The 25,795-nt window shown below is 33.5% G+C and overlaps 1 protein-coding gene across 1 annotated transcript in view; it reads right to left on the bottom strand.

The window, feature by feature from the left end:
- The window catches only part of LOC145293880 (glycogen phosphorylase, brain form-like), a 95,008-nt gene that overhangs the window by 17,696 nt on the left and 51,517 nt on the right, over positions 1-25,795 (bottom strand). Inside the window, exons 3-13 of the mRNA XM_080140637.1 lie at positions 25,174-25,356; positions 22,829-22,960; positions 20,208-20,319; positions 19,643-19,725; positions 13,804-13,947; positions 11,374-11,466; positions 10,123-10,269; positions 8,283-8,446; positions 7,047-7,161; positions 1,148-1,249; positions 155-361 (exon numbers count right to left, since the gene is read on the bottom strand). Of these exons, the coding sequence (XP_079996763.1) occupies positions 155-361; positions 1,148-1,249; positions 7,047-7,161; positions 8,283-8,446; positions 10,123-10,269; positions 11,374-11,466; positions 13,804-13,947; positions 19,643-19,725; positions 20,208-20,319; positions 22,829-22,960; positions 25,174-25,356 (1,482 nt within the window). The remainder of the gene's footprint in view (positions 1-154; positions 362-1,147; positions 1,250-7,046; positions 7,162-8,282; positions 8,447-10,122; positions 10,270-11,373; positions 11,467-13,803; positions 13,948-19,642; positions 19,726-20,207; positions 20,320-22,828; positions 22,961-25,173; positions 25,357-25,795) is intronic.

The following is a 25,795-nucleotide window of genomic DNA, read 5'->3' as shown; positions in this document are numbered from 1 at the left end:
AAAATGGAAAATATTGTAAAAGCAGAAATGGGAGTGGTATTAATTGAGCTGTGAAGCAAAAATAGGACTTGTTTTTAAATTCGTTTAAATATTCTAATCATCAAACATTTAAAAATATTGAATAGTTTGAAGAGAGTGTAATCCTCGTACGAACCTTCCCACCAATCATGACAGTTCTGGCGACGAAAGGTGCATTGGGGTTTTTCTTAATCTTGTTGTACATGTAGATGATGTGGAGTACGTTAAGGAGTTGCCTCTTGTACTCATGGATCCTCTTCACTTGGATATCAAAGATAGATGAACAATTGATCTTCATGTTCTGAGTCTTTTGCAAGTAAGCAGCCAACTTCATCTTATTCTCCTGCCAACAAGAAACAAAGGAACAACATTAAAGAATTGGGTAGAATTTAATGGCAACTTTGTTTTAAAAAGAAAGAAATTTTCAGATCATTATAGACTAAATACAAGAGAGAAAGAGTAACCGAGTGCTAGGGAAAGAGCAAGGGAATGTGGGAGGGAGTAGAGGAGAGAAAGAAAGAAAGAAATAGAAAGAGAGAGAAATATATATATATAGAAAAAAAAATTGGTTTGGTTGTTTTATGGCATATCAACCCTTTTTGCGTTATTTAAGGCTGAAAACAGTTATTTTGGAAATAGTATTCATGTTGCATCCAGTTATTTTGTAGAAGGTTTTTATTTTTCAAGCTCTTTGTATCTTCAATTGCTAGTTTGGAGTGTTTAGTTTGGTCATTTTATAGTGGATTTTATTGTTTTTGTTCCCTGCCCTGCAGAACCTGAATGAGTTTTACAATGGGAGAGGGAAAAGGATTACAGTATTAATATTTGGTACATTTTAAGTTAGGGAACCAGTCAGGAAGTGGGGGAAATAGAAAGAGAAAAGGGAAATGGGAAGAAGGAAAAGGGGAGAAAGGTGGGTTGTTGCTTTTGGTTTTGCAGAACATAATTAAGTTTTGCAAAAAGGTAGTAGAAAAACAAAAGCATCAATGTTAGATGCATTTCGTCTCAGGAAGCCAATATCTTAAGACAGCCTGATCTGGTAGCACCAGGAGAAAGAGAGAAAGAAAAAAGGAAAAATAAGAGACAGAAAAAAGGAGTAAATTGTAATAAAGACAATTTTTTTACTTACGTGTTTCACTTTCATAACGTCTCGGAGGAAATTTTCATCATTCACAAAAGTTTGGAGTTCTTTCAGTTTATAAAGGTCAGTAACCCAATCTTCTCCGATTTTCTAGAAATAAACCAAAAACATCAATTATATCATAAGTCCCATTCAAAGTTTTTCAAAAAACCTTCCATACATTAACTCATTTTCAGTTCATTGTTGAAAATACGATTCACTCTCAATCGTGATGACCTTTCACTCGTGTGCCATGTGACTAGTCACAGGTGTTACTTCAGTTTTTCATTCACCGACAAATTGCTCTACAAAAGCCCAAGATTATTTAATTATTTCACCCACTGCAAAAGCAAGGACAAATTCATTCATATCTTTCCCAAGTGTATGAATAAAAGTGATGCAATAGTCTCAACTCAACTCAAAACAGCATACGGATCCGCACTCTGTACAGGTAACCACTGCACTCTGCAGACTTAGTCTTAGGAAATTTTGCATTTTGCAATGCATGAGGCAGTCAATGTATGCCATCATTTTTTATCTGAAACCAGTTTCTTCCCATTACAATCAAATCTCTCGATTATCTATTTCATTCATTTTCAATCTTCCTCTCCTTTTTCCATCAAGGGTCCATTGGAGCATTTGGTTGGCAGTTTTCTCTGGAGTGAATCTAAGGATATATCCGAGCCAGCCTAGACATTGTTTATAGATTATTGACAATACCATCTGCTAGTTAGTGTGATCTCAGACTTCTTTGTTAGTAATTCGATTACTTCATTTGATCCCTAGAATCTTTCTAAGACACTTGGAATCAAACGTATCTAATTTCTTCTCTCGGCTGATTTTGAGATGCTAACTTTCATTTCTATATAACAGTATGGACAAGACATTGCTGTTATAAAATGTTGATTTAAATCTGAGAGTAAATTTTTTGTTTCTCCAGATCTTGCAGAGCTTATTAAATGCTGCTGAGGCCTTGCCTACTCTGCACTGCAACTGTTAGTCCATACTGCCTTCCTTGTTTATTAAGCTTCCTAGGTAGGTGAAGTTGTCAACTATAGCTATTTCTTTTTGATCGATAAAAATGTTTGTAGATGGATTATGTGTATCAGAGAGCATGTTTTGAGTTTTATTAGCATTGATATAGAGACCTGAAGCAAGAAGCAATGGTCTCTATGTCAATGCTAATAAAACTCACAATACTATTCAGGGTGTTGGGAAAAGGTGTGAAAAATGCTTGGTTTCATGCTTGTGAGAGTCATGATTGGCTGGGGCTCCTTTGACCTGATCAGCATCCCGCGAATATTGGCCCTTCTTTCAGGCAATAGAATGCAACAAACCAAACAGAGGTAAATAAATATGATAAGCATAAACCAAAGACGATATATATATATATATATATATATATATATATATATATATAAGCACAAACCAAAGACGAAGCAAAGGAAGAATTGAACCACTAAAGAAATTAGACTTGTAATGGAGTGCTATTATAAAAGCAACCCTGCATATATAGAACATAATCTTGAAGTTATGTCATCGATCTTTCAAATACCCTGTAATATTAATAGCAGTGATCTAATAAGAAGCGGTTCTTCTTTATTATTGTAGTGAAATTTGAAAATATCTACTGAATTGTCATGTCACAGTAATGAACATATCCAAAAATTATGAAAAACGATAGGTAGAAAATTAATTATTTATCATTAAAGTAGGAAATTCATTATTTGTCAATTGTTTATCATTAGAATTACTTATCATTAGAAAGCAGTTTTTGAAGACAACTAGCGAAAATTAAGTTTTATTAAATTGGCCAAAGATTTTCAATTTTCAAAAAATATTTACCTCCCTTTTCTTACAAAAAGAACTCTCTGATTTCTTTTCTTTTTTATTTTTTTTTGCAAACTTCAATTTTCGCTAATTGTTTTTGAAAACTATTTTAATTAATAATTAATTTTCTATCTTATCATTTTTCATAATTTTTGGATATGTTCCTTACTGTGACATGACAATTCAGTAGATACCCTTAGTTTCACTTGAAATTAAAATATTTTAACTTTTGCTACAATAACGAAGAAGAACCTAAAAAGCAATGTGCTAAGCCTGGTCAATACTGAGGTGAATGACCATTTGTGTTTATCAAGTGCCATACATTTAGTAATAGAAGCTACTGTAAACTTACCTTCTTAAAGTCCAGTCAAGATACGACACAGATTTATCTGTTCATGGATATGCAGACCATGTCAAGAATGGCATTGTGACAATATAAGTGAGGAAGCAGTGTCTGATGATGAAAATAGTGACTATTGAACTGACACGGTTATTCAGTGATGAGATACGTCTTAAAATGCACTGTGTATTCTATAATCTTTAGAAATGTTCATGCTTTATCAGGCGATATCATGACGTCATGATATCGCCTGTCCATGTAATTAGTATAAAGCTTTGCTTTGTATAAAAATTGTTATATCATATATTGTTATATCATATATTGTTATATCATATATTGTTATATCAAAATATGTAGCATAAAAAATGCAAACTCATTTGTAAGCAACAGCTACAACTTTGAAATATGGAAATATTGGTTATTTTTAATGCAATGGCTGTCATTCTTTTATGACGTCATAGTTAGGACCTTTGTGGTGATCAGATTTTGGTAAACTTTTAGTATGTTGTTCCCCCACATATAATAGTCATAAAAAAATAAATCATGAATTTTTCCAGAGTCAAAACGTATTTTGACTGGACTATTAGTGAAATCATAAATCCATCTTTCCTCTTTGTTATTTCATTTTTATTTTTCCTGAATTGAGATGATATATAGAAAAGGCTATTTTCTATGAAAGCTACGAAATATTTGTACAAATCTTCATAAAACAAATTTAATTGAAAAGAAAGAAAAGAAAAGAGAAACTAATTGAATTCTTATTGGCTATTAATTTATCTATCATCTAACTGATAGTGACAGAAGTTTGTATTGATCAAACATAACAAAAGTTCTTCGTATAAAATACTTAATCATTTATATAAAAAATAACGACTGTTTGTAGATCTATCATATAGTCTTCCATACTTAAAAGATTTAAGTATTTTTTTAAAACTTTTACTGAAAACAAAAAAAATAAAAATAAATAAAAAAATTTAAACTGCAATTTTCTAAACACTTGTTGCGGGGGCAAGAAAAACTACGTTCTCTCGTCTTCCGCCCACTCCACAGTTTCACACAACAGAATGAACGTTCGACTTTCCAGTAGCAAAGAGAAAGAAGAAGAGGGAACACGGACGAATAAACCCATACAACAACAAAGCGAAAGCGAGGCTTGTTTGACCTACTTAGGTCTTTTTCTACAACTTTCTTTTTTTTTACAACTTTCTTGTTTCTACAACTTTCTTGTTTGTTTTGTTTTTGACAAATAATCACAAACTAAATGAACGATGGTTTTTCTGTGTCAGATGAAATCCATGCAAATACAATCGTAGTACCCTAAAACGTAATTCGATTGTAGGGATTTCGCCTAGAATTTAATGACCTTCGTCTATCTCATTTTCGAGAGCGACATCACTGCTAAGAAACTTTCACCATGAAGACAGCGTTGTTTTGACCAAAAATCTCTAACTTCGGCAGGGGGCTAAGAGTCCCCCGAATCGGAGATCCACTTCACTTGCCGAAGGATCTCGTGCAGCAGCAGTTCCAGCAACAGCAGTAATTCGAAGAGTCCTTTTCAGGGCTAGGTACTCCGAAAGACCTTTCCCTTCGTTTACTCTGCTAGCTTTCCAGACAGCAGCAGCTGCAGCAGTAATTCAAAGAGCCCTTTTCAGGGCTAGGTTATACGAAAGGCCTTCCCCTTTGATTTACTGCTAGTCGCCTCCTGCACTTCCAGAGTTTCCTGCAGCCCTTCCTGCAACGCCTGCCAGTCTGCGGCCCGTCCTGCCTGCCTGTGACACCTGCCAGCACCTTTTCCTGCACATCCTGGCAGCAGCCTGCGACGCTTGCCAGCACCTTTTCCTGCACATCCTGGCAGCAGCCTGCGACGCTTGCCAGCACCTTTTCCTGCACATCCTGCCAGCAGCCAGCGACGCCTGCCAACACCTTTTCCTGCATATCCTGCCAGCAGCTTGCGACGCCTGCCAGCACCTTTTTTCTGCACGTCCTGCCAGCAGTCTTTTTCCTGCATTTCCTGCTCCAGTTTGCTGCGACCCCGGTTCCTGACGTCCAACCTTCCTGTGGTGCATTTCGTTCCTGCATTGCGGTTCCTCTATCTACCCGTTCCGTTTCCTGACGTTCACCAGAGCACACCAACATCCAATCTTTCCAGCTCTCGTTCCTAAAGACACCGGGCACACCAACGTCCAGCAGTCCCGAGCACACCGATGTCCAACTGTCCAGAACAACACCTACTTTGCATATATAAATTTTTTGATTTTTTTTTTTCTTTCATCCTTAACAAATAAAAGGACGATTTTTAAACGAGCATCCCTTGTCGGTCGTTCTTCCTTTACCTTGTTCACCGTTTTCTTTGCCCGTGTCTCCCAACAACTTGAAGATAGACACGGGCAAAGAAAACGGTGAACAAGGTAAAAGAAGAACGACCGACAAGGGATGCTCGTTTAAAAATCGTCCTTTTATTTGTTAAGGATGAAAGAAAAAAAAAAATCAAAAAAATTTATATATGCAAAGTAGGTGTTGTTCTGGACAGTTGGACATCGGTGTGCTCGGGACTGCTGGACGTTGGTGTGCCCGGTGTCTTTAGGAACGAGAGCTGGAAAGATTGGATGTTGGTGTGCTCTGGTGAACGTCAGGAAACAGAACGGGTAGATAGAGGAACCGCAATGCAGGAACGAAATGCACCACAGGAAGGTTGGACGTCAGGAACCGGGGTCACAGCAAACTGGAGCAGGAAATGCAGGAAAAAGACTGCTGGCAGGACGTGCAGGAAAAAGGTGCTGGCAGGCGTTGCAGGCTGCTGGCAGGATGTGCAGGAAAAGGTGCTGGCAGGCGTCGCAGGCTGCTGCCAGGATGTGCAGGAAAAGGTGCTGGCAAGCGTCACAGGCAGGCAGGACGGGCCGCAGACTGGCAGGCGTTGCAGGAAGGGCTGCAGGAAACTCTGGAAGTGCAGGAGGCGACAAGCAGTAAATCAAAGGGGAAGGCCTTTCGTATAACCTAGCCCTGAAAAGGGCTCTTTGAATTACTGCTGCGGCTGCTGCTGCTGCTGTCTGGAAAGCTAGCAGAGTAAACGAAGGGAAAGGTCTTTCGGAGTACCTAGCCCTGAAAAGGACTCTTCGAATTACTGCTGCTGCTGCTGCACGAGATCCTTCGGCAAGTGAAGTGGATCTCCGATTCGGGGGACTCTTAGCCCCCTGCCGAAGTTAGAGATTTTTGGTCAAAACAACGCTGTCTTCATGGTGAAAGTTTCTTAGCAGTGATGTCGCTCTCGAAAATGAGATAGACGAAGGTCATTAAATTCTAGGCGAAATCCCTACAATCGAATTACGTTTTAGGGTACAACGATTGTATTTGCATGGATTTCATCTGACACAGAAAAACCATCGTTCATTTAGTTTGTGATTATTTGTCAAAAACACAAACAAACAAGAAAGTTGTAGAAAAAAGAAAGTTGTTGAAAAAGAAATCTAAGTAGGTCAAACAAGCCTCGCTTTCGCTTTGTTGTTGTATGGGTTTATTCGTCCGCGTTCCCTCTTCTTCTTTCTCTCTGCTGCTGGAAAGTCGAACGTTCATTCTGTTGTGTGAAACCGTGGAGTGGGGGGAAGACGAGAGAACATAGTTTTTCTTGCCCCCACGACACTGTGACTTGATCAGAAGATTTAATGCGGGGATGAACCAGCGCAAATGTTCAAGAGAAATAAATGTTAATAAAAATGAGAATATAAGAAAGAAAAATCTTACATCAGTAATGACATCGGAGAGACCAGGGTTGCAGAGAAGCAACCAACGTCGGGGAGTAATTCCATTAGTTTTATTTTGGAAACGATCGCTGTACATTTCATAGAAATCTCGGAAACTGTTCAAGAAAAGAAATTTAAAAAAGAAATTCAAAGTGCAGAATTTTGAGCCGATCACAACAGACATTTTTGTTAGCAAATTAAAAACAAATATATTTATTCAGTTTAATGAAGTCCATGATTACAAAAGAAAAATGTTTTTAATGATATTCCAACATTTATAAAGGAGAGTCTTGTTTTGGATTTTAACTCATTGGAAAATGAACTTTTAACTTTTGAACCAACAACAGTAAAAAAAAAAAGAAGCCAGTTAATATGCTGAACAAATAATAATTCACTTATTGATTGAAAAAAATAAAGGAAAAGTTATCCAAGTGGAATAGAAAATGAAAAACAATTTTTTTTTTTAAATTTGTGTATGTTGTTGGCTCACTTATTTTGCACAATTTGCAAAACATGCTCAGCCTTCTCAACCCATTTAATGATAAATGGTTCAATGGTAAATCCATCAATCTTTGATATTAAGTGGATGTTGAATTTGCCTATTTTTTTTAATAGGGAATCACTGTTTATTAAGGCCCCAAAAGCCACTTGAGGATAAGGGGTATATATAAAAATAAAAGAAATCCAAAATAGCTTGCAATCCTGGAAGGAAAACTGGCAGAACTACTCTTCACATAAACAAATCTCAGATTCAATATTTTCTGTCAAAAACTCAGTTATTTTCCCCAATTCGTTCCTCGTAAAGCAGCTATTCCCATCATATGCAACTTAATGCCACAAAAAAAATCCGGCTACAAACAAGAGTTCTTTACTTTGTTTTTTTTTCTAAGATAACTGCACTTGACATGCTAAACAGATGCACGCTACCGCTTTCGTGAGTACCTTTTTTTTTTTTTACACATTTTTGTTAGCAAATTTAAAAAATATTTATTCAGTTTAATAAAGTTCATGAATAAAGAATGTTTTTAATAATATTCCAATCTTTTATAGACTCGAGTCTTGTTTTTGATCTTAACTCATTGTTGTTTAAGTTTTGAATCAACAGTAAAAGAAAAATAAATGTTAGTTGATATGATGAAAAAACAATTTGCTTATTAGTTGAGAAGAATGAAGGGAAGGTTGTTTAAGTGAAATCGAAGATGAAAAATATTTGTTTTAATTTGTTTTTGAGTCTTACGTTGTTTTCTTGATGATATCAGAATGAATAGCAGCCACCCCGTTGATAGCGTGAGATCCAACGATGCTCAAATGTGCCATGTTAATCTTCTTTTCGGCACTCTCCTCAACCAAGGACATTCTCCTCAAACGATCATTATCACCTGGATATTTCTGGGAAACTTCCTGTAAAAATAAAAATAAACATTTAAATATAACAACCCGATTCAAGAATTGATGAACATTTCTTTATTATAAAGTCCAGCCAGTCTATATCCACCTTTTCTTTTTGATTTGATAGCATTTTTTCTAAAAAAAAAAAAAAATCAATGTTTGATTTTGGCTTGTCAGTTTCTTTTTTGAAGAAAAAAAGAAAAAATGTATTTCAACTCTTTCAAGAATTAATTAATCCCCTTAAGATTTAAAAAAAATGGAGACATTTTTCAATAATAACCTAAATAGCAATGAGTATAAATAAAATTGTTTAAAATTATAATAAATAATCATGCAAAATAGCTCAGATGGTAGAGCATCAGACTGATGATCTAAAAATCTGGGTTTCAATTCTGGTCATTTGAGTTTTGTTTTTTGTTTTTTTTTAATCCATTTTTAAGTTTTTTCTTATTTAAATCAAAAATGCAAAATATGCATAAAGTATTAAAACGAATATATTTCTGCTTCTTCATAAATGAGTAAGCCATTAATATTTCATTATTAAAAATAAAAATTGAAAATAAAATGACTGAATTTTTAAAACTTTAATAATTAAACTAGTGGTTCCCAACTTTTTAACATGGTGGCACACTATTGAGTTTTAAAATTTTCACAGCACACCTATCACAAGAAATAAACATTTTCTACTCAAAGTTTTTTTTTGCAATAAAATAATAAAAAACAAAAAGATTATACAAGGAGAACTTTTATTCACATGAATTAACATATTAGGTTGGTGCAAAAATGTTTATATATATATATATATATATATATATATATATAAACATTTTATATATATAGTTGAACGTCAAAAAACATTATTTTTGCACCAACCTAATATTATGTATTCAAAATTTGGTATCCAAATTGGGTCTGAATTATTCAGCTTCAATGAAAAACTCTTGATATTTCGATTAATCTTATTAATCATCATTAATATAAGCCATAAAAAAGCTTACTGATTAGTATGTGCAAAATGTTTATATTTCAGAAATTTGGCAATTTTGAATTGAATGATGATAATTTCCAAATGATCAACTTCGAGCAAACATATAAGTTATTTTTTGATTCTAGATTTTATTCTACGAAAGCTACAAAATATTTGTACAAATTTTCATATTTTTTTATTGAAAAGAAAACGAGCAAACATAAGAAAAAGAAAAAGGAAAAAGGAAAAAGAAAAAGAACGAAAAAGAAAAAAGAAAAAGTAAAAGAAAAAAAAGCGAATCCTTTACTCATTCTTTCTCTGTCATTAAGATAGCATTAAAAAAAAACAAAAAAAAAAAACAAGCTTCCAATGGTCTTTTCAAAATGTCACATTTCATAGTTCCCCAATTATCATTTGTGACAAATTTGAAATCGAAAAACAAGAAAAAAATGCCAGACCATCACACTTTTTTCTCACACAATTTTTTTGAATTCAGCACTGCAGTGGAGTGATTTAAAAGGAACAGTTTTAAAATCTGTTTAGTTTCTTAAATAACAAAGCCACTACCATTCCTACTTTGTCCGGATAAAAAAGGAGACCCTGCTCTTTGACTACTGCAAAACATAGCCCCCCCCCCGACTCCTGATGCACTAAAGATCTGGTAAATCATTATATTTGTAAAGTAAGATTTAAGAGATAATAATTTTTTTTTTAATTATACCTTCAGGAATCTGGCATTGATTTCGTAGATTATTTGGAGATGTCTGGGCAGCAGACGTTCAATCAAGTTGACTGGCCATCTTTCCAGGGCCTCAGGCAGGACAGTATGGTTGGTGTAAGCACAGCTCTTCACAGTTATAGCCCAAGCCTAAATGAAAGAAAAAAAAAAAACGGATGTCTTTTTAAAGAGGTAGTCTACAAAAACGACATAATAGTCATATAAATTTTCACAAAAAAATCTTTAAAAAAAAAAAAAAAAAGAAGAAATGTCTATTATTTAACTTCTTTTTCATTTAACATGGCCCCGAGCAATGCTAGTCTAATATAGAAAGTAATGCAGACAATTTTGTGGATCTGAAAACACTCTTTCTCATTTTTACAAACTCCATATTTAATTCTGTTCCTACATAAACAACTGGTGTAAATCAGGCCATGTTTTATTTATTCATTTTTTTTTTAAAATCAATTTTAACAAAAACATACTCTGGATTAATTTTTTTTCTTTATGACATTGAGAGGAGATTTTATTTTCCTACAGAAATAAATATTTCTACTGACATTTATTTAAAAGCAGAATTTTACAGTATATTAGTCTTTGCAATAAATACTTATTTCAAATAATTTCTACAATCTTAAAATGGTAAAAAAATATTATACAGGGTGGTGCAGAACAACTTGCTTATTTGGAATATATTTACAATTTAAATAAGCAAGCTTCTCTGCCTCACCCTGTACATTATTAGATTTTTTCTCCTTGATGTAAGGGTTGTACAAATTTGAATTTCAAAGTTAAGAAGCCAATGTAATGTCAATATTTTTTAAATGAACATTTATTTAAAAACTTTTCATCAGGAATCAATTTGTGTTTTTTTTTCTTTTTCTTTCCTCAAACATGGTGTTACGTCACTACAAAAGCAAAGCCTGTGTTGTCCGAAAAGCTAAATTTTTTTTCGATTTTTTTTTTTTCAAATGTTCCAATTAGGAAGATCCTTCGTGGTTCACATTGTAACATCAGGAGTTGTATTGAGAAATTTTTTTGTTTTGTTTAAAAGTGGGGGAAACAAAAATATGAGGAGAATTATATATTCAAAACAAAACTAATGTTTTATATATATATATATATATATATATATATATATATATATATATATATGATGGAATAACGTTCAAACCAAAGAGACATCCCTCTGTTTTCAAAGAGAGGGACTCTTTAAACGAATGTGAATAGTCTCTAATAATCTAATTAACTTACCTTATCCCATGGTAAACCTTCAACATCAACAAGTATCCTCATCAGTTCAGGAATTGCAAGAGATGGATGAGTATCATTCAGTTGGATAGCCACCTGTAAAAGACAAACAGTAAAAAAAAAAAACAGAATCCTTAAATCAATTGAAATTAATCATAACTATTAGTTATAACATCAAGTGGAAAACAATACACAGATATAATAGCATAGAATAGATTTATTCCAATAGGTACAATAATAGACATCTATATCTGGTAGAAACAACTGGTAACAGAGTTGACAAGTATGAGGTATGTTCCAAAAGTAATGGCTCCTATTTTTTTTTTATTCTACCCAAATGGATCCGAGGTGATTGCAAATTGCATTGTTATGATGACTGAACTTATGCATTCATAACCTGAAAGTTTCATCTCTCTGTTTACAGATATTGACGGTATGAGACTCTAATAAAGCAACCGCTATAATGGATGCATGTCAGAAGCTGAGACATGTCATTGAATTCTTGGCAAAAGGGTGTTGAGAATGGTGGTGACTATGTAGAAAAATAAATTCTCGCGCACAAAAGGTTGCCCGTTTTAATGTTACCATCTTCGTAGCTCTTCAATTTTTTGAGTTAAAAAAATAGGAGGCTTTACTTTTGGAATTACCCTTGTAAACAGCTAAGATTTAGCTATGCATTTGTATTTACAATTGCATTTCCATTTCCATGGCAAGTGCTTGTCTGAGCTCCAATCTCTGGTCCCCCCTTGCCAATCTTTCATGAAAAACATCCATCTGGCTGAAACCACTGTCAATAATTTCCCCCACTCTTTATCTGTGCCTAAATCAAAACATAAATTCCATGAACAAAGCTACTTTCTTAGAACTGCACACCTGTGGAACTCTCTTCCATTTGACTGCTTCCCAGCTGACTACAACTTGGTTGTCTTCATGTCCAACATAAACAAATTCTTGATGAACTGTCCCTTCAAGTAATCCAATTTACCAAATTTCCATTACTAATGATTACTACAATATTATCCCATTGACTACTGTACACTCTATAACCCTTATCCTTGAGTGACATCCGAGCCTTGATAAGTGGTGACTCCTATGTAAAAAAAAACAAACAAAAAAACTTGGAGCTTCAACTCATAACTACCAGTTTCATTTTCCTTAAATATACGTGAACAATAGTCATGTGTTCATGTTATGTTACAACACAACAATAAATGTTAATTAAAATAAATTCAAATTAAAATATGAACTGAAAGCTTTTTTTCTAACTAAATAACTGATAACTTGCCAGTTAATAAATTGCAACAACTCCAAACAGATCACTGACACATGACAAACTAGTGGCAATCAGTTTCCTGGTGAAGAGAGTGGGTCATGTCCTACAAAGTATCTGATTTACTATAAACTAGATTTTTGTCTGGAATGGACAAAAACCTGAATATAATACTTTGGTTTAAAAATTGATCTACAATATAACTGCAGTTAAATTTAAGCATCAGGATTATTAAGTTTCCTGTAGTGATTTTGTCTAGAATCAAAAAGAGATGCTAGACGATCAGTTGCTGGAAAGTCAGTATTGAACATGTACTTGCATACAAGTCTGAGGAAAGCATGTTCTCTGTCAACTACAGTATAAAAGATGTGAATAAATACTTAAAAATAAAAATAATATATGTAAAGTATAAATAATAAGAAATCTAAAGTTATTCCCGTACATAATGTTTGATAGTTTCTGTAACAAAAACTACTTATAGAAATAAATTTCATTAGTAAGATGGACCATAAATTGATCTGTGTTTGTAAAAAGAAAAATTTTACTTTCGATCTATTTTTTTTAATTTCTATATTTTACCTTGCTTACAAATTGCTTTTCTTTTTCTCATGGATAAAAGAAATGGGAGATCTCTTCACTCTCGATTTCATATGTACTCTTACTTTACCCATTGACACTATAAAAACTATTTAATAGAGTAAAGCTTCTAATGAACAGTTTCAGTATTATTATCCATTATAGATGCAATTTTTTTTCTCTACTTACCAAGCAAGTTCATTAGATAATTTACTGACCATATTCTAGAGTAATAACCATTTTTTTTTTTTTTTTTTTTTTTTTTTTACATTACTTGATTTTTTGCACCTACAGATAATGATCATCACCATATTTAGTTTAATGTCTGTTTTACATGCTGGCTTATAATGGACCACTTTTAAAAATTGATTGCCAAACAAACCTATCTCTGACCAGGTTTTTATTAAATGAAAGAATTAAGATCTGCATGTGGCTTGTAACAGTTGGTTAATGTCCTTTACCTTGGATTACTTTGTTTATTTCACAAACGCTTTGTTTGCAAATGATCACAACAGATCTGATGGACAGTTAATTCCATAATCTACAACAATAGACGTCAGGTGATGCAATGTAGTGGGAGATCTTACCTTTTCAGGGAAGCTGTCAAATGAAGTGCGTACAGCATCAGGGCAACCAAATCGGGAAGATTTGTAGCGCCTGATAACATCTTGCAATGTAGCAGCAACAAGGAAATATTCTTGTTTCAGACGCAATTCTTTACCTTCAAAGATCTGAAAAAAGAAAAGAAATATATATTTTTTCATTGTATCAAATAAGTAATATATATATATATATATATATATATATATATATATATATATAAAGATTGCAGCTTAAACATGTATGCATATGTGCGGCTAATAAGGTTTATATAACTAATCTATACTATAAGAAAACATATATATATATATATATATATATATATATATATATATACTAGCAAAAGTACCAGTCGTTGACTGGGTTCAAAAACAGCCTACAGAAAATGAACTCTGATTTATGAAAGTATGATAGGTTATGAAAAGGAAGGGTTGTAAATTTGGGTTGAATTTGGGGGTATCAAAACCAAAGCAAAATATGATGAAAGTAAAAATAAAATAGATAAACCCCATAATTTATTATATCATACCAGTTCACACTGAAACACTTATCACAATATTCTGTGGATCTATATTAAAAACCTTGTTAAACTTTGTGACATATTTCCATTCTATGGAGGTCAGGTGCCAATGAACACCCCATAATTTTATTATACCATATTTCTTCAAACTGAAACATAATTATCAAAGTATACTTACGCAGATAGATATGAAAAGTCTTTATTAAAGAAAGTTTGTGGGTATTTCCATTCTATGGAGGCCAGGCGCGAATGCAGACCCCACAATTTTATTATACCATCCCTATTTAAGTTGAAACATACTTATCAAAGTATTATTATGTACATCTATATCAAAAACACTTGTAAACGTTTTTTTTAATTTTTTATTTCCATACTTTCTGGACCAGGCGCGAACGCAGACCCCACAATTTTTATGAACCAACATTCTGCCAGATCAAACATACCCATTCCTGTGTCTTAATACATCCATCATTATATGTAATCAGTTTTTTTAAAATAGTCAATCATATAGGAGCCTATTTGTGACCAGACATACACACAGCTTTATATATATATATATATATATATATATATATATATATATACTGGACTACCCGTGACCCATTGGATCAATATGTTATATTAGCTATGGAATTAATGTATGAGCATGACACTTGTGACGTAAAGAAAATAATAATAAATACTGAAAATTTCATTAAAATTGGTTGATTTCTTAAATTTAAGTGAATATTTAAGTGAAGGGAGAGGTCAGAATGTTTATACATTTTGGGGATTGGCCATTCATTTTGCATGCACTTAATATTAATAAAAATGATAATAATAAACTTGGTTCAATTAAAGTTCATTTAAAAATTTGCAGGAAATATTTAGAAATCCCTTTTTTTTTCAATAAATTATTTTTAATGCTAAAGTACTTATATTGCCAGAAGTATCGGAAGCACAGTTTAATTTCAGAGCAGGTAAGTGTACAAAAATGCAATCTTTGCTTTGATCCCCCCCCCTCATAAAAAAATCTATAAAGGTACTAGACTACCTGTGACCTGTTGGGTTAGTATGTTATATTAGCTATGGAATTAATGTATGAGCGTGACACTTGTGACGTAAAGAAAATAGTTTTTGTGACATAACAGAAACATTTCTATGAAATTATATTAAAATGAAACATGAATATAGATAGATTTTTATGAGTCGTTCTATTTATAATTGTTTATTTTAAAAAAAAAAAAAAAAAACTTACATTGGGGTAATATGCAAGTGACCTCCCTTTGATGTAGATTCATTGTCGAATTCCATTAGATTAATATATAATCATTGTTATAATATGCGAGTGAACTACCTTGGGTGTAGCCTTATTGTCGAATTCCATTAAATTAATATACAATCATTGTCATAACATGTAAGTGACCTCCCTTGGGTGTAGCTTCATTGTTGAATACCATTAGAATAATATACAATCATTGTCATAATATGTAATTGACCTCCCTTGGATGTAACTTCATTGTTGAATACCATTAGATTAATATATATAGTCATTCTCATAATATGTAAGTGACCTCCTTTGGATGTAGCTTCATTGTCAAATACAATTAGATTAATATAAAATAATTGGTATGATATGTAAGTTACCTCCCATGGATGTATCTTCATTGTCAAATTCTATTAGAATAATACAATCATTATAATATGCAAGTGACCTCCCTTGGGTGTAGATTCATTGTCGAATTCCATTAGATTAATATACAATCATTGCTATAATATGCAAGTGACTCGGCGTCGCCCGGGATTGTATGACATAGGTGGATGTGTACTAGCAGAATACCAAGTGTCGCCTGGGATTGTATGATATAGGTGAAGTATAAGTTCGATTCGACAATATTGAATGTGCTTGTGCAGTATAGGTCCGATTTGAAAATATTTGATGGTGCTTGTGCATTATAGGTCCGATTTGACAATTTTGAAGGTGTTTGTGGATTATAGGCAGATTTGACAATTTTTAAGGTGCTTGTGCAGTAAAGGTCCCATTTGACAATTTTGAAGGTGCTTGTGCAGTATAGGTCCGATTTGAAAAATTTAGACGGTGCTTTTGCAGTATAGGTCCAATTTGAAAAAGTTATAAGTTGCTTGTGCAGTATAGGTCCAATTTGAAAAATTTAGAAGGTGCTTGTGCAGTATAAGTCCGATGTGAAAAATTTAGAAGGTGCTTGCGCAGTATATATGTTACAATATGCAAGTGACCTCCCTTGGATGTAGCTTCATTATCAGATTCCATTAGATTCATATACAATCATTGTTATAATATGCAAGTGACCTCCCTTGGATGTAGCTTCATTGTCGAAATCCATTAGATTAATATACAATCATTGTTACAATATGCAAGTGACCTCCCTTGAGTGTAGGGCAATAATATGGATTTACTCATGAAAAATGATAGCAGAAATTAGTAACATACCATAGCCTATGTATCAATGTTTTTATTTTAGTAAGAGTGGAGGCAATAATGTAAGTTAAATCATGTGACATGGTTGTTGAAATTAGTAACATATCAAAAAATTATGAAAAATGATGAAATGTGAGTTATTTGGATGATGTGTTTGTAATGAAAAACCAACCAATTCAATGTCTTAAAGTTATTATTTTAGACAGGTGAGCGATAATGTGCATTAAATTGTCGAAATGTGTAACAATCCAAGAATTATGGGATTCAACGAGATACGTCAACATATATACTTACAGATTACCAGGAGTCACCCTGGATTCAAGGAGATACATGCAAATGTATGCAAGCAGAATACATGGTCAGCTGGGATGTAATGAGATAGATGCAAATATATACTAGCAGAATACTTGGCGTTTCCTTAGATTGAACTAGATTGATTGAAATATATACTAAGAGAATACCTTGCGTCACCCAGGATTTCATGAGATTGATTGAGATATATAGTAGCAAAACATCCAGCGTTGCCCGGGATTGAATAAATAGATGAGAATATCTATTAGCAAAATACCTAGCATCGCTTGGAATTTGATGATATAAATGTGTTGCATATTACCTGTCCTTGCATATACATGCTGTAAATTACCTACCCTAGGTAAGATACAATTATTTCATGTGTAATACCCGTCTTATGTAGGTAAAATATTCTTTTGCTCGAAATAGCAAATGATACATAAACAATAAACATACAAAATTCCTCTCTCATAAGAATAATAAATATATTACAAAACCAAATTCAATTTTTTCATTGTGTATATGGTCCCACGTAACGCCGGGTAGCCCCGCTAGTCTATTTCTATAAAAGCGAAAATGTGTGTATGTATGTATGCATGTGTGTTTGTGTGTCCGCTAAAAACTTTTAACAGACAGAACAAAAATTAACAAACTCGGTATCATATTGAAGCTCCATCCTTCGCACGAAAAATATCGAAAAATTGGCCAAAAACGTTAATTTTTTTACCCTGAAATCAACAATTTTCTACAGGGGGGGAGGGGTCAACAAAAACAGTCTTTCATGACGAGATCGGTTCTATGCATGCGTCAGATGATGTCATGACCTGATTTAGTTTAAATAGTTGAAGAACTGACACAATTTCATGTATGTCGTATTAGCTCAGTTGGTTAGAGCATTGGTTCATTATCTAAATGTTTTGGGTTCGAATCGTGGTGTGAGATGTCTTTTTCTTTCCGATTTTTTAAATTTAAATATTGAGGCAGGGTTATTTAGGCCATTTTTCACGTAACGTTCGTTTTTCTGTTTTTTTTTTTTACTTCACTTATTCTTAGGTTTTCATTAACACTTCAGACTGACCACACACACCCAAAAACACCCGGGTACCCACCAATTTTTTAAATTTTAATATCGAAACAGGCTTATTTAAGCCATTTTTCACATGTTTTTTTTTAGTTTTAACGTTCGTTTTTCTGTTTTCTTTTTTTGTTTTTGTTTTTTTGATTTTTACATTTAACATCGTTCGTTTGCCTCATGTTAATTTTATTTTTCAGATAAGTTTTAACGTTCGTTTTTCAGTTTTCTTTTTTTACTTCACTTATTCTTAGGGTTTCATTAACAACCACACACACCTCCAAACACTCGGACAACGCCGGGTACCCCCCTACTAAGCAGGGTTTTTTAATGTTCGTTTTTCTGTTTTTTACTTCACTTATTCTTAGGTTTTCATTAACACCGCCATCCCCACCTCCGACCGACTGCACACACCAAAAAACACCCGGGTACCTACCGATTCTTTAAATTTTAATATCGAAACAGGCTTATTTAAGCCATATTCACATGTTTTTTTTTTTTTGGTTTTTATTTTTCAGATTTTTTAAAGCAGTTTTAACGTTCGTTTTTCTGTTTTCTTTTTGTTTTTTCGATTTTTACATTTAACATTGTTTGTTTGCCTTACATTAGTTTTTTTTGTTTTTTTCAATGTTTTTTTTTTTTTTTAACTCAGTTTCCTTTAAACTAAATGTAAAGTGAATGGTGTAAAATGATTATTTTCTTTAATCAAAAATTCACAGACAGTAATACCTCAAGCAATTACAGTACAAGCACAGCTTAACATGTTTTAATATCAAAAAGAAAAGTTCTTAAATTTAACACCTCTCTCTCTCCCCCATTTGAAAAGTCAGCTATAGCTGACCATATATGGAGAAAAGAGGGAAACCATCCACTCTTGTGGGACATAGTAAAAGTTATAGACAAGAATGCTAAAGAGTACATCTCAAAGTAGACCTAGTATAGAATTAAATATGTGGAAACACTAGTTATAAAAAAAAAAATTAGAACACCATGAAAAAAAAAAATGGACTCCTGACACAACAGTTAAAGCCATTGATTAACTATTAGCTTTAAGTGGAGGTTGAAGGTTCAATCCTTACTATAGGTGATAATAGGTGATAATAACTAAGAATAATCTAAAACTTAATGCTCTTACCCTTCACTGTTGAGGTCCCTCAATGCAAGAGAGGCTTCTCTTTTGAAAGTTTCTTTCCTCAAACTGCTAAACTTTGGAATTCCCTCCCTGTATCCTGCTTCCCCGACTGTACTAACATGCAAAAATTAAAGTATAAAAAAGACATCTTGCTGCTCGACCCCTTACTTAGCGTGTCCCTGTGGGCATGGTCCCTAATTCATGGTAGCCCCTGAAGAAGATTCAAGATTATATAGGCCAAAATGTGAGAAGAACACCTCAGATGAAAATAGGAGTTCAAATAATAAAAATTTCACCAAGTTTTTAATTTTTCATTGCCTTGACTTTATTTAAAAAAGAAGGGGGGGGGGAGGGGACATTATTCTTATACTTACATTGTCATTTGGATACAGGACTCTGGAGATATTTTCAGCCAAATTCCTGTCGCATACAGCCTGGATATATTCACCGCTGTTAACTATAAAGACAAACAAAACATATAAGGTGACATAGTTTGCTTAAAGCATTGTGTTTAATATAACGAAGGTTATCACAATGCAAGAAGTGGAAATGTGCTGATCTTGAAGAGGACAAAAATGAAACGGTTATTCTTTATTAAATCTTACTTGATTCAGTCACAAATCTTTTACACAGTGTGCACTTATATCCCATAACATATTTCGAGGTGACCTCTTTCTCAAGTCTCTACATTCAAATCAAGTCTCTACTTTATCAAATCTCTACATTTGCATGGACTATCAAATGAATTTACTACTATTTATGATATTCAAGTAACTTTTAAAAACAAATAGACTAATATTTATTTATTTTTTTAATTGTTTATTTGAAAATGTAAGAATTACTGCTTATCAAGTCCACAAGTGGTTGACACTCTTTAGGTCATAAACAGAAAATTCATTCATTCAACAATGTTTCTGTGTTTAAAGAAAAATGACTTACAAAATTTCAGGCTGAAGCTGTTGGGAGCTTTGGCAGACCAAAGACGCAGTGTATTGACGGTGTTGTTGCCGTAACCAGGTACGGGGTTGTCATAAGGAAGAGCAAATACAAGCTGTGATAAAAGAGAAGAAATACATAATGCAAGATTCATTGTTTTATTGTGTAAATTATCCACACAAAACTTATTTTTTATTTTTATTTTATAATATAAATATGGTGTATTTGTTTGTCGATACACCTTCCTGGCCAAGGATGCAATTGAAAACAAGACCATGTACCAAAATCGAATAACTTTAAGGAAAAATTTATAAGGAATCCATTAGTAACATTCATGAGTTTTACAATAATATTCGATCCAATTCAATTAATCTGGTTTGAAAAAAAACAAAACAAAACAAAAACCCTCATGCTTCAGTTGCCATGCAAGGAAAGGAAAGAAGAAATGTACACAGAAGACGATACTATAGCCCAGCATCTGTCCAAATTCACCTTGAATTGCTGCGTTATTGCCACATTTATTACTTCTCTTGGAAATTTATTCTAAGATTCAAGGATCCTGAATGAGAAGGTGACCCTCCTTCAGTTCAACTGAAATCAGTGGTGAAACAAATGCTTGTGGTGTCCTCACAGATCTCTTTCTTGTGCATAAGCAGAGGTTCTTATGTATATGATAATGAGCGTTAGGAAAATTGTTTCTTGAGTCAGCTTTCATAGGGAAAATCCCATAAACCCTGCACCATTCGAATAGTGCGTCTTTGAACTTTCTCCAGATGCTAGATATCATGTATTAGAGATGGAGCAGAAAAATGTTTTCTTATCTTAATAAATAAATAAATAGATAAAAACTTATTTCTTGGAAATATTTTTTGAAAAAAAATAAAAAAATAAAAAGAAATAAAAAAAGAAAATGAATACATTTTTCTTAAAATAAATAATTTTTTCATATAATTAAACTTATGGTAAATCTTGTGTCAAAGTTTCGCTTTCAGCATTTTGAATTTATCATCTGCCAGTGTTCACATTGCCTTTTTCCTTGACACCATACGCTAACAGTAGTTTGAGGAGGAATGTATAAAGTGAGAGAAACATTTCAGGATTGAGTTTACAGAAAGAGTATCAATAGAAAAAGAGTACTCCTTGCTTTGTTTTCAGCCTGAATGTTCAGATAGCTTGAAGGAGGAGTCGACAAGAAGACCAAGATCTTTTGTCTCGTTTCCTTCTTTGTATAACCCTAACACCCTCTCTTGTCTGAGGGCCGGACCGCATCCGTCGCTATCCTGGTTCACGGGAGCATACTTGTGATGTACTTCTGGCCATGTTCGTCGCTCCCAGCTCATAGGACCATAGATGCAACCCAGCAGGGCTACATTCTTACTTGTCTAGTGGTGGACCCCTCAAGGGTGACCAGACTCTCACTGGTCACTGGAAAATATGTCTCTGCATGACCCTAAGTCCGTGTGGCAACATTGTCGATTTTGGCCGTTACTCTGGCTTCGTGCTGGATCCAGTCTGTCTCCTTCATCATCTGGCGTCATGGCATACCTGAAATAAACTGCATCTTCATTCAGGCCGGCAATTGAGAAAGAAAGAAAAACTCTGGTTCATTTTCGTAAAAACCAACAAAATAATTATTCATAAATCGTTCTACACTTGTTTAAAGTCGAGTTCTTTGATCCGAGCTTCATGATGGAGGTTATACAACTTAAGCTCCTCTAATTAATTTCCCAGCTAAGAACAAGAGTTTTTCAACTTAGCTCTTATGAGTGTTCCCCCCCCCCCCCCCAAGGCGGGGTGAGAGCGATGTGGACGCCTCGATGCCAGCCAGTAAAAGGACCCTAACTCTAAAAAACCAATAGTTTTTATCAAATCAGAAATTCCTCCCTCTACCTTTTTGGAGTTATTCTTTTTCTTTCTCATTATCTTATTCTTTTTCTTCTCTCGTAAACTCCTTTCTCTATCCCCTTATTTTATATTCTTTTCATTTCCTCTTCTCTTGTGAACGTCTTCTTCGTCTTTTGTGACCATATCCCTCCCTAGGTTCAATTTTATTTATTTATCTGTCCAACTTATCACTGACTTGGTGGTCTGGTAGTTAAATACAACAGGTGGACCCAAATGACAACATCTCCCAGACACCAAAGCAGACCTTTTGAACACAAGTCACCGTACCTGTCTCACTCAATTAGTAGTTAAAATTCATTTTTACAAAATCCAACTAGAAAAACAATCTCTTGTTCCACAAATCCTATTATCAGATTTTATATTTTCTTTTCATTGAAAAAGATACTATTTCTTCTCTGGTGGACAGAAATCTCATAAACATCTGTTTTTCCTTGACCAAGTGTCAGCATGCCCCCCCTAACCATACCTCATCCTCTCCCATCTTCTCTTCCTCTATTTGAAAAGCAAGATCATCTGGTGTCGCCAGGGATCTCATCATATTTGGAATCCGCTTTCATACAGAGTATTCATCAACATCAAAGAGAATATTTTACTTTATTTTATTTATGAAAAGTTTTACAAATTTAAAAACAAAAATAAGAATGAAAATGATGATATGGGGTTTAGGGCTGGGAGCAAATGCACATTCATTCCAGAATAAAAAAAAAAGATCCAAATACCTGTGTGTCAACCCATTTAGCCCCTTTTTCAGTTTGCTCTACACGGCCATAGAAATTGACAGGCAACATGTATTCGGGGCGAGATTTCTCCCATGGGTTACCATAACGGAGCCAATCATCTGGTTCCTCAACCTAAAAGAGAGAAAGAACGTAAAGATTATACAATCAAGCAATAGAGTAAATGAGTACATTTTTAGATACTTTTTTAAATTAGTATAATGTGCTGAAGAAAAAACAAAATAAGAATGTAACGACTGGTGGCAGGTCATTCATTATTCATCTAACGGATATCGATGCAGGTTAGGAAATCAGCAATACCAAGTTCAAATCCAATCAAAATTGTGACCATTTGTGTACAACTATAATTTTAGCTACATCCGGAATTGACCCAAAGTTGTGTTGACATCTTCCAGCAATTTACGGTAAGCTGCAAAAAATGTAGCTGCCAAAAATGTAGCTGACAAAAATGTAGCTGACAAAAATGTAGCTGACAAAAATGTAGCTGCCAAAAATGTAGCTGACAAAAATGTAGCTGACAAAAATGTAGCTGACAAAAATGTAGCTGACAAAAATGTAGCTGACAAAAATGTAGCTGCCAAAAATGTAGCTGACAAAAATGTAGCTGCCAAAAATGTAGCTGACAAAAATGTAGCTGACAAAAATGTAGCTGCCAAAAATGTAGCTGACAAAAATGTAGCTGACAAAAATGTAGCTGACAAAAATGTAGTTGACAAAAATGTAGCTGACAAAAATGTAGCTGACAAAAATGTATCTGCCAAAAATGTAGCTGACAAAAATGTAGCTGCCAAAAATGTAGCTGACAAAAATGTAGCTGCCAAAAATGTAGCTGACAAAAATGTAGCTGACAAAAATGTAGCTGACAAAAATGTAGCTGACAAAAATGTAGCTGACAAAAATGTAGCTGACAAAAACACATAAAATTAGTTAATAAACAGCCAGCTGATGAAAAGTTTCAACAAAATCGATTCGACAAGAAATTTTGGTTTAAAAGAAACGAAGATAAACTAGACTTTTCTGATACTTTTATTGAAAAAGAAAAACTGTTTTCAATCATAATTGTTTCCATGAAAAAAAAACAAAAAAACTTAGATAATTTCAATTAGAAAAAATAAAAATCCGATTTTTGTTCATAGTTGTATCCATGTTTTTTTTTTATCTTAGAAAAAATAAATAAATAAAAACTTATTTCTTTGAAATATTTGTCACAAAAAAAAGGAAAAAAAATATTTTTCATAAAATAAATAATTTTTTCAAATAATTAAACTTATGGTAAATCATATCTTGTGTCAAAGTTTAATTTTCAACATTTTGAATTTATCATCTGCTAGTGTTCACATCAGCTTTTTCTGGCAACTTTCCTGACTGTCATAGGGTATATTTATTTATTCACGTTAATGGCCTGCTACAAGATATCAATGTGACCTTGGGTTAGATTCTGAATCAGCACCCAATTTTACAAAACATTGGGATCCTGTTGTATGTGAGAGATGGTATACAATACACATATCCAATTTATATTATTTTGTATGGCTCCCAGATGTGATTGACAACCAGAAATCAAAATGTCACATATCTGTCTACTACATATCAGACGGAGAAAATCACCACTCTCAGTGTAAAGAAATTGTACCGCACAGCACCATTTGAACTGATACAGCAACACCAATCATCAGTTACTTAAAGTGCATCAAAGTGCATCCCACATTGATGTCGATAGCTCAATGAGATATAGAGAGGATCAGTTGATGATGACTTGCTCCTAGCATGCATCACAAATGAAAAGTCAACAGACAGAAAAAGTTGAAAGTCATTCATAAAATATCTAACTTGTGACACAAAGACGCAAAATGAAAATAATAATGTTGGGAAGAGTTGGTTTTCATGACATATGAACCATCATTGGGTCATCTTATATCAAAACTGGGTAGGATTGAAACCGCTATCTTCAGACAATTCTCATCTGACGAGGATTGAAACTGCTATCTTCAGACAATTCTCATCTGACGAGGATTGAAACTGTTATCTTCAGACAATTCTTACCTGACGAAGGCCAGAGGAATAGTTGGCCAAAACGTTGTGAAACAACTAAGAAAAGATAAGGATAATAGTCCGCAATAAATAAAAATTAATAAATAATACTCATCTCAATGAATGCCAATTAAATAATATATACCATTCGGTACGGACTCAACCATGGAAGATCAAATAATAAACATGAATTTATAAGACCAAAAAATTCAACCTTGATCGCCCTTTGGGGCCTGTGGCGCAGTTGATAGAGACGTTGAATCTCTACGGTTCCAGGTGAGAATATATGATCTTACCTGCCAACCATTTAAAATCTTCTGAGCGAAGATCCCATAGTCATAGCGGATACCATAACCATAGGCTGCAAGTCCGAGTGTTGCCATGGAATCCAAGAAACAGGCAGCTAAACGTCCAAGACCACCGTTACCAAGACCAGCATCTTCTTCAACTTCTTCCAGTTCTTCAATGTCAAGGCCAAGCTGAAAAAAAACAAAAAAAAAACAGATATACAAGCAATAGCTAAATATAGTATTATTCAAAATGAGTCCTGAAATCTTTCAAAGAAAATTTATTGTCTTTGTGAATACAAAGATCAATATTGTTACAAAGTTTTATAATAATATATAAAAATAGCAGGAAGACCCGACATTGCTCAGGATTTAATGAGGAATACTATGTCCTTTTGCACTATGCTCATAACTACGTTTTTACCCCCTATTTTCATTTATTCTGTTTTGTGTTCATTATTGAAGTCCTATCAAAAATTTGAAAATATGTTTATATGAGTGTTGGAAACAAATCAGAATTTCATTTTTAAAATGGTGAAAATATCACACAAAATCAATGTTTTCTTATTCTTGTTATAATGATGTTATCGTAACAAATTGTGTGACAAGCGTAACGATATTGTGAACAAGT

Source organism: Euprymna scolopes, chromosome 15, assembly GCF_053919585.1.
Source record: "Euprymna scolopes isolate OS-2025 chromosome 15, ASM5391958v1, whole genome shotgun sequence".
Lineage (NCBI taxonomy): Eukaryota > Metazoa > Mollusca > Cephalopoda > Sepiida > Sepiolidae > Euprymna > Euprymna scolopes.
This window is presented reverse-complemented; position numbering and strand designations above follow the sequence as displayed.